General features: G+C 42.9%; 1 protein-coding gene across 3 annotated transcripts in view; it reads right to left on the bottom strand.

Moving 5' to 3' along the window:
- VRK2 (VRK serine/threonine kinase 2) overlaps positions 1 to 10,089 on the bottom strand; it is a 37,059-nt gene extending 26,970 nt beyond the window's left edge. For 2 of the 3 annotated variants that reach the window (XM_038131462.1, XM_038131463.1), the window contains exons 1-4: positions 9,897 to 10,089; positions 9,617 to 9,757; positions 792 to 847; positions 220 to 289 (exon numbers count right to left, since the gene is read on the bottom strand). In XM_038131462.1, coding sequence (XP_037987390.1) covers positions 220 to 289; positions 792 to 847; positions 9,617 to 9,752 — 262 coding nt within the window. In that variant the 5' untranslated portion in view covers positions 9,753 to 9,757; positions 9,897 to 10,089. The remainder of the gene's footprint in view (positions 1 to 219; positions 290 to 791; positions 848 to 9,616; positions 9,758 to 9,896) is intronic. The other variant, XM_038131461.1, reaches the window with a different exon arrangement.
- Between the last annotated feature and the right edge of the window lie 3,715 nt (positions 10,090 to 13,804).

Below are 13,804 nucleotides of genomic sequence, written 5' to 3'. Positions count from 1 at the left end.
TGTGGCCCTGTTCTGGCTGGCTGGCTTCTGTTTCCCCTTCTGACCAGAAAGGACAAGGCCAACACCCAAATAACAAAACCAACAGCAATCCAGAACTACCACAGCACCAGCTGGCACTGGTTCTGGCTTTCAAGCGCTAAAGCAACAGTTCTTAACAAAAGCAGTTAAACCCAGACTTGTCCTTACACCTACCTGAGTCAGAGCTGAGCCATTACTTACTATGCTCTTGTTTTGCAGCCCTCTGGTAAAACTTCAGCTCAGAAAACAAGGGGCCATTTTCAAGATACTCCTGTTGAGAAACAAATAAAGTTGGTATCATAAAAGGCCTTAGAAAGACAACAGTTCCTTAAGAAAAGCATATAAGAAAATACCAAGAGAATGAAACCTCTTTTATCTCCCATCTCCCATGTTACTTGAAATTTAATTTTGTTAAGTAGCTAAAAAGAAAAGTTGTTTGGCAATGCATTTTCATAAATAACACAGATTCTTTCTGATATTATTTAAGAGACTGTTTTCAGAAATATTGGAGATCAGGTGTGCTTGAGATCACAATCTAATTTTCCTTACTAAACTGTTGAGGGGTTGTAATCAAGGAAAAAAATCAAGTCAAGGAAACACTTTGTGTTATGGAAATGGCAAAAATATCCCCAAGCAGGGAAAGGATATAAAGAACCCAGAGCATCAAAAGCAACAAGCATGCAATAAAGACCAAATGCTGAAACTAAGGCTAGATAATTAAGAAAAAGAACCAAATGCAAGTTAATAATTTAGAAATGAGATCTACACGTTACCACTTTAATGACATGCACTGCATCATCTTCTACAGGAACCTCAGTTTGAGGGGATGCTGTAAAGGAACAAAGAGATGGAGATCAAGCTGTATGCAACAAAATGTAATTGCAAATAAAGACTGTGCTAACAGTGAGTCAGGCAACCAAAAATACACACCAAAAGATAGTCTGAATTCCTGCTTTTAAAGGTCAGAGCTTTGCCAAGTTCAAAGAAATATAAAACAAAACTAACACACAGAGAGAAGTTTTAATCAACAAGTAGAGAAGCAATTTGAAGCCCTGCTTTCAGAAGTCTCCTCTGGATGTTAATTAAGGAGTAAGCCGGATGTCCTCAGTGCACCACGGCACCACAATGAGCCATTCCATTAGGACAGACCCTGTTTAAGTCATTCCAGCCAATTGGAAAACCACTGTATTTGGTTGCTGTCAATCTGCTGTCGTGACAAAGACACCACTTAAAAGTTCTGACCTACATTATGCCTCTAGACAGGACTGTCTGCTTCCCTCTATCACAAATTAATTTGGCCCTAGAACCTTGATTTCTATTCTGGCATTATTTAGACACTGGCCTAAGTTGGGGACAGCACAGCCACCACCTGCCTAAAGGGGAGCTGAGGGATTGTGCCTCTCAGTGCGAGTAGAGATTTCAAAACAATAATTGACCACATGTGCCAATTACAGCCCAGGAGACAGAACCTCTGTGCACAGACAATGCAATCCTATTTTCTTCTGACCCTGAGAGAACTATCAGCTCTCTCTGATACTACTGAAGCTACATAGAGCTACACTGGGATTAAAATTTAATGAGACTAAATCATCTTTTAGAATCATCACTGAAGAAAGGTAAAAAGAATACAATTCCTAGGAAATAAGTGTTCCTTTCAAACTTCTGATAATGATCAAATACCAACAACAGTCCAGGTGTGAAACACTTCAACCATGAGCACACACAAAAATAGACCCCTTTTATCCGCATAATAAAAATCAAGTAAACTTGGATCTAATCAAACCATCCAAGCTTAGTTTTTTTGATGGTCAGGGCATAAAAATACTTCTACAATGAACAGTCTCCTTCAGCTGCCACCTTCCTTCAATTCTATTCAGCATCTGGGTAGAATCTGGCAGGGTACACACCCCAAACACCCACAGGCTCCCCACTGACACTTCCCCATGTGAATGCTGCTGTGCTGATATCACATTAAAATAAAATTAAAATATTAAAACAGTAGAACTGGAAGGTGTGAACTATCCATAGACTCACACAAGTAACAGTCACATCCAGAACACACATTAAATCCGCTAGAAGGGAAGTTTTGGTACACTTTGTTCTTACCATATTTTTGTACTGAAGTGGGAATTAAGGCACAGGCATTTATATCTTTCATTTCTCTCTGCCACATATAGAATATGTGTTAATAGGAGACATTAGTAAAAGGAGCACATCCCATTTGTTCAACAACATCACATTACCCAAACAATTTGATGTGCTCCCTTCACTGGCACAGATCAGAAAAGAACCTCTGGATAAGAAAATGCAGTTCAATACCAAGTTACTTAACAGAGGTTTGATACGTGCAGGCAAGTATCAAATTTAAATGTATTTGAAAGAGGCTGATCTAACTTCCCTGTAGATTTCTTGACATTTTATAGAGAGGCCTCGTTCATGGTAATCTGGAACAGAGTAACAGCTGTCAGGGTAATGAAGAGGAGCAATTAACAGGAGGTAGCCCAGCAAAAGGGCTTCACCCCAGTGGTTCTTACACTGGGCTGGCTTGGATGCTTTTGGAGCCACACTGAAAGTCACACATCCTGAAGGAAAATAAACCCAAACATAACCAGCAATTGTCACAAAGTGAAAAGGGAGAAAACTCAAAGCTCAACATGATACTGAAACAGGTGCCCCACATAATGAGTTCCATTTGAGGATACAAAAGGAGAAAAGGTTTTTACTGCACATGCATGGAAAAAGGCACAACAGTCCCCACAAATAACACTAAACTTCTTACACAGGTAATGCTGGGACAATCAGTCTCACCCATACAGATCAGCAGGAGTTGTATGTGCACCTTTTGCTAGTCCACTTTAATTACCCATTCAGATGTCAACCAGCAATACTCCAGTTGCAGCTCAGAAAAAAAGACAGACTATTTTTTTGTCCATAAATAAACATAAACGTTTTTTTAAAAATTGTCTCATTACTATGTATAGTTATTTAACAGACTGGAAAGGCTCCCAAGGTTTAACAAACAGTCTGATTACATACCTCATAGACCACCACCACATACTCTCCTGCGAGTTTAGCTCATAGTTAATTACTGTATACTCGTAATTAGCCATGTGCTAGCCTCGTTCTGTGTGGTAGCACATGGCTATTTATAATATTACAATCAGTTAAATGCTAGACTGCAGGACAGTGAGCAGAGACTCTGCAGGAGAGCAGTGCTGATAGGCAGGAGGTCTCTGATGGCAGATAAGTACTCACAGAGGGTACCAGCAGCACTATATGGTGAGATTATGTTTGCAAAAAAGCCCTTAAAATAGCACAACAAATGCACAAGTTCCCAGCTTAGGCTGCTTTTGTCAACTAGAGATGCACAACCCCTGACATTTGGGGAGGGGATGTTGATGCAGGCACACAACCCAAACCACTGTCTGCATAACTGGGAGCACTGGTGCAGGATGTAGTTGTCAAGGAGGCTGTGGCTGTTTTCACCTCATGCCAAGAGGAGTCTCACAAAACATTTGCAGAGGGCAAAGGGCACAGCTCTGCTTTCCCTCCCTCCCCTTCAACCCACAGTCACAGCTAGCACACCAGTGTGGGGCACACGGCTTTAAAATGCCCTCTGAAATAAAGCAGTGCAGTAAGATTCACATCCTAGCCATGATTTCCAACTGCTGTGCCTGCACAAAAATCTCACCTGGAATTAACCCGTGCCCAGGATTACCGGGTTTCACCCAGCTCAGCAGTTATGGCCTTATCATCCGCTTTAACCATGAATTTCATCCTTTTTGTTGCTGAATGCCACATCCTTAATTAATGGCACTCTCTAAATGTTAACAAGCTATGGTAACAAAAGGGTGTTTGTGGCTGAACTGCCGCTTCCTACAACCACACAGCACAATTGCAGCCTGACACAGAGGAACGTGCCAATTCCCTCTGCCAGTTCAAACGTGCTTGTTGTAGTTTTAGCAGTTAATTTGTGGCAGTCACATTTGGAATATGGTGAAATATTTTCAATGGCTCTCACAGAACCACTTTTGTTGACAAAGTTTACACAGTGGAAAAGAAAACAGCATTGATTTGGCAGTTTGGAGAAACAGCTCTGCTCCTGTCCACAGCTGGTGTCTTTGCCACTGCTGGATATTTTGAGGATGTATTTGTTTGGGAAAGACAAATAAAAGTACTTTCAGAAGTTCTTTAGTTGCTACTGCTTTATTTTTGTTTTGTCCCATTCATTAGCTAATCCTGAGGAGCGATACATCAGCTTAGTTGTTGCAGAAATCAGAACTAATCTCAAAAATCCCACATTTTTGAAGTTACAGGCTACCTATAAAAAAAGCTGGAGAAGTTCTGACCCAGTTCAAGTCAAGGCAAAAGCTGTTAAATTCAATGGGTAAAAGCAGGGAAGGAGTGTTGCTCAGAGCATCTAACAATAAAAAAGGACTCAAGCTGCAGCAACAGAATTATTAAAAAAACCTACACAAGTAAATAAAAAGCAGCATTTGCTGTTAAACAACTTCATCTATTTCCTGCATAGGGAAGGTGCTGAGGCAAACGTTTAAAGGCAAACAAAGCACATTGCCTCCCCTCCCTGACACTGCGATATGCAATATTCCCCAAAAATGGAAACACTCCATGTTTGAGGGGTGTTTACACCCCACTTTCATCGCAGCCTAAGGAAGATCTGCTTCTCTTGTTACTTTATAGATGCAGCATCTTTTCCTGGACAGACTCTTTGCCGAGCAGCATTTTTGACCAGGTTTTATTCTAGATTCTTATTCCAGGTAGCTTTAAGAATGTAGAGGGGTTTTATACAGATTACAGATACATAACCCTCCACGAGACCCATCTCCTGCAAAACCAAACTAAACTGATTTTGGGACAAAATAATGTTCAACTGGTCTGCTGTTTTGCAGGTAACTCCAAATGCCTCCAAGTTAAGAGCATTCAGTACTGGTGAAGAAGTTTCATAACATTTCTTACTCGTGTTTCTGCGAAACCCTAATCTTGACTCACCAGAGTTTTGGTGTGCCACATTAATGGAAGCCAATTGTTTGACTTTCAAAGTTAATTACTTCAAGCTGGAACAGGGATGACACATCCTTTAACCCCAGGCAGAAAAGCTTTGCATGGCCTGCTCTTATAGCACTATCAGATGGGAGCCCAGGCCTCCAATATTTAAAACTTGATGCACAAACTGTTTTCTGGCAAGATGCTGCTGCAGCCCATCTGCTGGTCTGACATGGTGCCCACTCAGAAGGTACAATGCCAGTTTCAGTAGGGTACAGGTGCCAAAGACAACGGAAGGAGTGCCCTCTGTGAGGCAACAGGTACCTTAGCTGTCCTCCACAGTTCCTCCCCGATCCCCCACCGAAATAATGAATAAATTCAATCAAAACTGCTCTCCCAGCATTACTCAGCACATGGAAGAAGAATCCCAACACATGACGTGGCAGAACACTACAGTGTAAGAGTAATGACCTCTTCAGGCTTTTGACTACCGTGCGAAAACGAGTTACACATTACAAGTTAACACTTTCAGCTTACAGGGGACCAAAAAAGAAAAAGAAAGGGGGAAGATTCCAGAGGAAGCACTCACCAGCAAGAACTAGTTAAGGTAAGGAATATTTTCTCTTTGAGAGACAGTGCAGATCAGTCAGCCCTAAGTAGCCTCTGAGCAGCAAATTCATGCCAAGGTTATGATTTAGTTTGTCTACAAACAGGGTGCTTGTAGAATCTCCATTTGTACAGTTCAATATCAGTGACTAGACAAAAAGACCCTTCCTGAAGTGGTGTTTGTCTACTAACAAATTTATTTTCACACTAAGGTTCACACCTGCAGGTATTTTAACATCTTGAAGTTGAGAAAAATCCATCCCCAACCTGAATTTCCTGCTAGTGCTTTTAATTACAGGGTTTTGCTATTACGATCTGTCCTTCCATTGAACTCATAAAAACCATGCTGAATTTATCTTTTGGTATAATTTTACTGCATTTTTAATTAATATGCTGAATTATTTTAATTTAGGCAACTGCTGAAGGATTTTGTTTCTTCAGAAGCAATTGCTGAAGCAGCTTCCCAAGCAAACCAAGGAATGAACAATAGGACCAAGTGTGCTTCCACCAATGCTTCTCTTCCTTGACACAGGTACATCCCTGCTCACAACTATACAAATTATCCATGGAAATCAGTCTGACACAGAAACAAACTCTCTTTCCCACCTCAGCCTGATTCCCAGAATCCCAGCAGTTAGATTGCACTGTGACCCAAGCTTGAAAGATCAGGCCCTACCAGAGCTCCTCACCTCCACCAGTAGCAGGGCTCACTGTACTGCTAGAATTGAAAGACAATATTCACACATTTAATCACTGCTTACTGCTCAGGAAGAAATTCTTTCTCTCTTCCTTGAAAATGGGAGAAAAGAAACCTCAAAAGGAAAGGAAAGTGCACTGGCTATGCTCATCTCCAAGCAGGGTAGAATTCAATGATGACTTTATCAATACTTATTTTCCTGAGCTTCATAAAATTAAAACACATTTACGATGTAGTAAGTTCTGTTGTAAAAGACACCATCTAACAAACATTTGTACATAAATTTTAAAAAATATATCTATTTTTCAGAACCATCCCTTTCCATGAGAAAGAAGCCTGCAAGTAGATAGCACTGGATGCAGCAGGCTTCACGTGACAGAGGAATCTTAACAAAACACTGTGTGACCTTTCTGCACTTAAATTTTCCGTCCAAATCGTGCATTAATAGAGTGCTTGCAGCAGGACTAGAGAATGATTTATATAAAGATTGGTGTTAATTACTGGCTGTGATCAGAGAGATAAATGAGAGAATGTAAGGCTCCTCAGCTCTTGGTTCGTTTTCCACCGCTCTCCACAGGGCTGCAAACCAGTTGTGAGATCAGCAATGTCAGAGCCTTCCACAGCTGCTCCTCATTCTGCTCCCCTTATCGAAGGGGTAACAGCTCTACCTGAGAGCAAATCAGCACCAGCAACACAGCAGTTTGGAACGGATTGGAAAAAGCAAGAATAATCAGAAAACAAGGGAAAGCATTTGTGAGACAGGGCAGAACCTGAAGATCACGGTAACTTGCATGCACACCATCAGAAGTTCTGAAGCCCTCCATTTGCATCCTGGGACTCAGGGTCTGGAAATGGCTTTCAGCAGCTTTGACTTAGTGAGCAGGACCTTCTTCCACAAAATGCACCCCTAGTAAATAGATTTTGCAGAGATACTGTAAAATTTCTCAAGAACATTGTTACAGATTAATGGAGTATGGAATACCCTTAATGGGAAATTAAGCTATAACAACCACATCAAAATCTTTACACTGCTACTGTAAAAATACTTATTAAAAGATATAGCTGGCAAAGTTAACCTTTACTTTCATAAAAGGGCTGTGCTCTTCATACCTGGCAGGCAATCGAACCTCCTGTCTCCCACCTCTCTACAGCTCCTTCTCTGAAAGTCAGTGGTCCTCTCACACCTTGCTCTAGATGTTCTAAAACCAGGTCTGAACAACACACAGAAAAAGGGGTGTCTCCAAGCACCTGTATCTTAATCACAAAAAATTTGTCATCCACTTCACTCCCCCTGGTTCTCAAAGGCAGCTGAATTTTGTAGCATCAAGGCACCAAGAAGCTGGTAATAGGACACTTCAATATAAACACATCAGAGATCAAGAGGTGGACAAAAAAAAAAAGAAAGCTTCAGTGTCAACACTTAGGGATAAACGTTTATTTTTCTCTTTAATTGATGAGCTACAGGGGGAGCTGAGCCTTCAGTGCAGTGCTGCAGGTAGCATTCACTGTTCCTCCTGAAAGAAGGGATTAAATGAACACAAATAGCATTACAAAAGTGGCACCTGCATTTCCTCATCCATGCTGACACTTACAAAAAAACCACACAACAGTAATACCAAGAATCCCTGATTCTCATTCTAATCCATTGACTGCTCTCCACCTCAGTTCAGTGGGAGCCAAACTGCAACAAACACCTCAATGTAAGAAATCACCTTGGTGGGCTCTGTGATCAGGCAGAAAACCCAAATCTGCCTGGAACTGTCTAAATCCCACAGGCTAAGCCACCCGCAAGGTCCAGGTGTGATTTGGCTGCAGCAGGACATGACAGAGCCATATTCAGAGTGGTTCAGGAACACAACAATACTGATCCTACACATGGAGAGCAACACCCACTACAAACTTGCTTTCTGCACTGCATCCCCAGTGCCCTCATACCCTTCTGTCTGTTGGAGATGTCTGCAGGTTCCCATCTTCCTGTCCTTTATCTTGGAATGGAAGTTCCCAGAGACACCTTTACTTCTTAGCTCATGCTGAGGTCCATTTTCTCATGGTAACACCTCTCACGTGCCCAACTCACAGCACCTCTCAAATGCAACCAACTAATACTTCAAAGGTGGCCATAACAAGGTAGTAAGATATACCAAAAGGAAAAAGAAAAATACTCTAACTGGTGACCTATCCTGTGACACCTCTGTATCTGATCTGTTAGCTGAAATCCCTGTCATTCCCACTGGCTCTGTCTGCAGAGCAGTGAGGAATAGTGGGAATTACAGAAATTCCAGAGGAAACCAAACCAGAAACTTCACTACAGGAACCTCTTGGACGTACTGCTACTGTACGTGCAGCTGGTTTCTCCATAAAAGGAAGCCACTTTGTGTATAGGGGTGCCTTGCTTATTAAGTTTTAAGCCTTAATACTCCAAATAGAGTTCATATTACTGCAACTCAAAAAGACCATGCTAGGCTTCAGGGACAATGCAGTAAACTGCTTCTAGGTGATTCTTCACCACTCCATACGAGCTCGGCTTAGTTCCAAACAGACACCGTGAACTAGTTTCTATATGCTGCCACGGAAAAAAAAAAAAAAGAAAAACCAAACCACCCAAGCTCATAATATTCCTGGGACACAGGATTTGCTGTTTCATAGAGTCCAGCAACAGTAAGACACCCTCTGTAATGACCCAGAATGCTTTACAAACTGCCTTTCAGAACTATTCACTCCTCACAGAGCACAAAGTGACTGGAATGCAGTGGCTTCTTCTGAAGGAACCACAGAAACTTATCTAGGCCAGAGCAAATACAGAACACCATTTCCACCACTGTTGAAAAGATGTGAATTCAGAGGCAGCACCCAGCTAAGTATTGTTACAATTTCACTCCCTGGATCAAAACTAATTTACTCTTGGCCAGAAAATAACACTTCCAATAACCAGAAACTGCAAGAGTGCAATAGAGCATGAGGTTGGCATAAGACCAAAACTCTGGCTAAGAAAAGTACTTTGACATTGCAAAGCTTCACCTGGCGGTGCTCTGACACAGTGGCACCTGGGTTGCCCCACTGAAGATGCATAGAAAATCGTGTAAGTATCCAGCAAAATGAGCTGGACAGGCCACGGATAACATTCTGCATCATGAGCAGGAATGGAGCAGGAACAACAGCTCAGAAAACCACACTTGAACAGGGATCACCACCAGCATGTAAACCACACTTTTTTAAGTTACTGCCTTTTCCAGTTCAGGAAGTTACAAAGCAATTTGCAAGTCACCCTCTTAATTATCAGCAGTATTTTACCTAAATAGATCAGGCCAAATCCTCCCTGGCCGATCTGACTGCCCAGCCTCCAGGTTTTTCCTTCGGTGTCTTTCAGGATCATGTCTTTAGGTAGCGGGACTGGCAGCTTGCCTTTGCCGGGACCTTTGGGCGGCATCGTACCTTGAGGGAGGGGAAAACGAAAGAGAAAGTTTGTTGAAAAACTGCTGCCGGAAGGTACAACATCCCTCGATGTGCTTTGCCCACCAGCGCGGAGCAGGGACAGGGGGCCACGTCCCTCAGCCCGCTCCCCTTCACCCACCTCCACAGAGCCCCCCCGGCCTCCCCCCGCCGCCGGCCGCAAACTTCCCAGCCGGGCACTTCCGCAGCAGCCGGAGGAGGAGGAACGGCTGGCGGGACGCCGTCTTCCCGCCGAGAAACCCGGGGCGGGGATCGGGGCAGGGCCGGGAGAACCCCGGCCGGGACGGGGGACCCCCGCGGCCGCCCCCTCACGGCCCTCAGCGCGGCGGGGCGGGGCGCGCGCCATTCCCGCCTCCCCTCAGCCCCGCCCTGAGGCGCCGCCGCCTTCCCTCGGGGGCACGGAGCGGGGAGATGGCGCCCGAAAAGTCGGTGTGTCCCGGGCGTTCCGGCTCCTCCCTCCGGGAGAAGGCAGACGGAGGAGCAGGGATATTGAGGGGAACGGAGAAGGAGAGAGATGGAGAAGGGAGATCATGAGGGAGATGGCGTCCGCTGCCATCAGCCCCAGGCGTTCCCGCTCTCCCGCTTCTGAGGCTGCGCTTCGCGAGGGAGGAACTCTAAAAAATTTCGTGCATTGAGAAGTAGGAGATCAGACGGTCTCCTGCCTGAGGTGAAAAAAGAAAATCTCAGCTGACAGGATTTGGAGTCAAAAAAACCCAAACTGTTCTCCAGGCACTTTGAGGAGGTGCAGCGGTCACAGAACTGTCGTGGTGCCACGCTTCACTCAGGCCACTTCAGTCTTCCCTCAGGATCTTCCTGGCAGAGGTCAAGGGTAACCATTTCCACCCAGAAACACAGGCACTCACCCCAGAACAGCACAGTGGAAGAGGTAATGGCCACCTCAGGCTGGTTCCAGGCAGGGACAGAGGAGAGATGCTGCTGACCCAGGGGTCCATCAGCCCCATCCCCATGTAAATTGGCAGTAAAGGACACTGTGAGGTGAGTTTGAATTCCCCAAGATCCCAGGGCATAGCTTTGATCAAGAGCCACCATTTTGTGCAAGCTTTGCTGTTTAAATAGGTCCGTTCACCCAGGTACACACCACCTAGGCAGACCTGAGGGGGAACCACCACACCATGACTCCAGGTCCTTTTCCAGAAAAAAAGGGTATAAAACTTTAAAAGTTTAAGCCTATTTAAAAAAAAATTACTTGTGTCTTTTTTAAAAGAACACTCAAAATCCAAAACATCAGCAACCACATAATTTGCAAGTAAATTTAAAAGTAGTAGCACGTATTTTAACTGCAAAGCCTGTATTGCCATCAGTAAATTAAGCCTTTATGTAACAACCCTTTTGGCTTCATCAGTCTTGCAGGCTCTGTGGTTTTATCGTTATTGAAAAAGAGCAGCTGAAGAATCACCAGCAGAAAGCTCTGCCATAAAGGAGAAAAATTCAAAATTTCCATAAAGCATTTTGTAGAGTTTTTCCCCTTTGCAACAATTGCCAAAACAGACTGTAGGAGGGTGGTGTTGGGGTGGTTTGGCTTATTTAAAAAAGCAACTACAGATGCCCAGTTCAGCATCAAAGAAACCATCACCATTATCAGTGTTATGTGTTACCTGAGTAAAGGGTCTTACCAGAAGAAAATTACCTCGAAATAGTTGCCTGGGAATGAAAGGAAGTCTCCGTTTGAGGAGAAAACTTGTTTGCTCAGCTGTTGCAAAGAGGTGTCCACATGATTAAACTGAAATGAAAGCATTATCAAAAAGGGCTTCCTGCTTCCAGGCTCTTTCTCTGCCCACAAAGTTTCACTAGAATAAGAAAGTGAAACAAAGGCAGATGAGGTAGAGGGGAAAAAAAAAAAACCCAAAACCCCAAACTGGTTAAGTATGAATAATTCATGGTGTTCTGAGGAATAGTGAACCATCTTTAATAACTCAGAGCTCTATCACAATTTGTGCAATTTAACATTATCATGTGGTATAAGAGGGTTTAAGGTATTTATCCTACAAGTTGTGAGAAATACCTAAGGGTTTTTTAGTTGTTTTGTTTGCTGGGTTTTGTTGTTTTTTTTTTTTTTTTTAATGAGAGAATAGATGCAAAGTTAAAGATTTTTAAGCTTTTTTCAGTCATTAGAAGTTAAAATTCTCAAAGACAACCCCTCAGGAATGTAATAGAAACTAGTCATATGATCATATTTAAAAAGAAAATACTGAAAGAAAAGTTCCTGCACATACCAGGCCGTTCCTGAAGAATGAGTTTATATTTTAAATCCAGATCTTTATTAATGAACAGCCATAACTAGCAGACCCACAAAAAGGTGTGTGTCACCAGCAAAATTTTGATGGTTTGGTTTCAGACACTTCGAAATAAAATTGACACATACATACTTTTAAAAATTAATAAAGGCCAGAGGCTTTACTGAGAAAAGCTCTAAGCAGATTAAAACTTGATTCTAGAGCCTTTGGCCCTGTTAATAGCACATGCACGTGTTTTGTGGCTGGGCCTAAGAAATCCTCTTTTCCTATTGGGCTAAACTGGAGGTGGGGCTTTTTTTCTTTTCCCTGCTTGTAATCAACCAATTAGCAACCCTCCCAAAAAACCGTGCTCCATTTAGGCAGGTTAAATAAAGCTGAGTGCCCTCTTCTCAGTTGCTACAAATTAGCAGTTTGGGGAGGTTTTAAGGGGGATGAATGGCCATAATAACTACAGATGTGGGGCTTTGGGTTTTTCAGGAAAGCCTAGTTATCGTGGAAGCAATTTCCCTTCGAGGTGGTACAGCTGCCACGACTGCCAAATTCAGAAATCCTAGTAGGAGAAATGTGAATGTGCTAATAAGAGTAAAAATGCACAAAGCTACCAGTATCAAAGTCTTTCTATCATATGTTCTGGAGAGTAACAATCAATTGGTTTATCATGGGATGCATTTAAAGAGTGTGGTGAGATTCTCAGGGAGCCAGTGCTTCAAGTGTTTAGTAAAACAGCAGACCTGTCCTGAAGCTGTATTTGTTTCTGTCTTTGTCTTAAAGCACTGTAAATTAAACATTCAGTCCATCTTCCATTTATTTTAATTTTTTCTTCTCCTTGCTCAAACCTAAGCTTGAATTTAAACGATCGCAGTCAATTATATGAAATCTTGCAGTGTCACATGCACAAAGTCCCTTAAATTTCCTACAGTAGGTGAGCACTTGTAGCTTCTCTCACCATTGCATTGGGATGCTTTTGTGGTATTTAACACTGACATTTTAGCACTCCCACATTCAATTCCTCTGCTTTGCTCCAGATCTCGCTGATGCTTAAAATATCATGGCTAAATTTACTCCGGAGATGTAACATCTCGATATTAGGAGCATTGACAAGAAGGCATCAAGTTTCAGACTGCTTCCCAGTTTGTGCTGGGAGATCTATTTGTGTCCCTGCATCTGTGCAGATCCCATGCTCCTGCCTGGCTCGCTCCATTGTTGCTGCTCCCTGCCGGTTCCTCAGAACTTTGGGAGTAATTACTTTTTGCAGTATCCAGGGAGCTCCACCATCCAGGGGCCGTGTTGCTCAGCTCAGTCATTGCCTGGGTGCGCTGACACCCATTTCAGAGCCTCCTGACTCTATTTTGTGTGGCTGGCCCCGTGATTGAGATCACGTAATTACAATAATTAGGAAGCTCACCTCAGGATATTACCGGAGCAACCCACCCAAACCTGTGTCCATATGGTTTGAAATAGCTAATGAGTCAGTTAATGTGCTATGTCCAGGAGTAATGGACACTCAATATGGATGGCATGGAGACATCATTTACCAAACTCATGACTGATTAAGGCTTTTCCTGTAGACAGGTCTTCTATTTCACATCTCACGGTAAGTTCAGCCAATTAAAGGTGTTTACGTGGTGAGCAGATCAGAAGAAAGAAGAAGAGACTTGAAAAAGGCAGGTAAGAAATTAGTCCTCTCTTTAAAGAAAATAAAAAAGATTGGAGATCTGGAAACTGTCATTTGAAATAAACAGATTATTTGAGAAGTGCTGTTAAAGTACAGTGA

The sequence above is a fragment of the Motacilla alba genome, chromosome 3 (genome assembly GCF_015832195.1).
Source record: "Motacilla alba alba isolate MOTALB_02 chromosome 3, Motacilla_alba_V1.0_pri, whole genome shotgun sequence".
Lineage (NCBI taxonomy): Eukaryota > Metazoa > Chordata > Aves > Passeriformes > Motacillidae > Motacilla > Motacilla alba.
The sequence above is the reverse complement of the archived record's forward strand: the minus strand, read 5'-3'. Positions and strand labels throughout refer to the sequence as shown.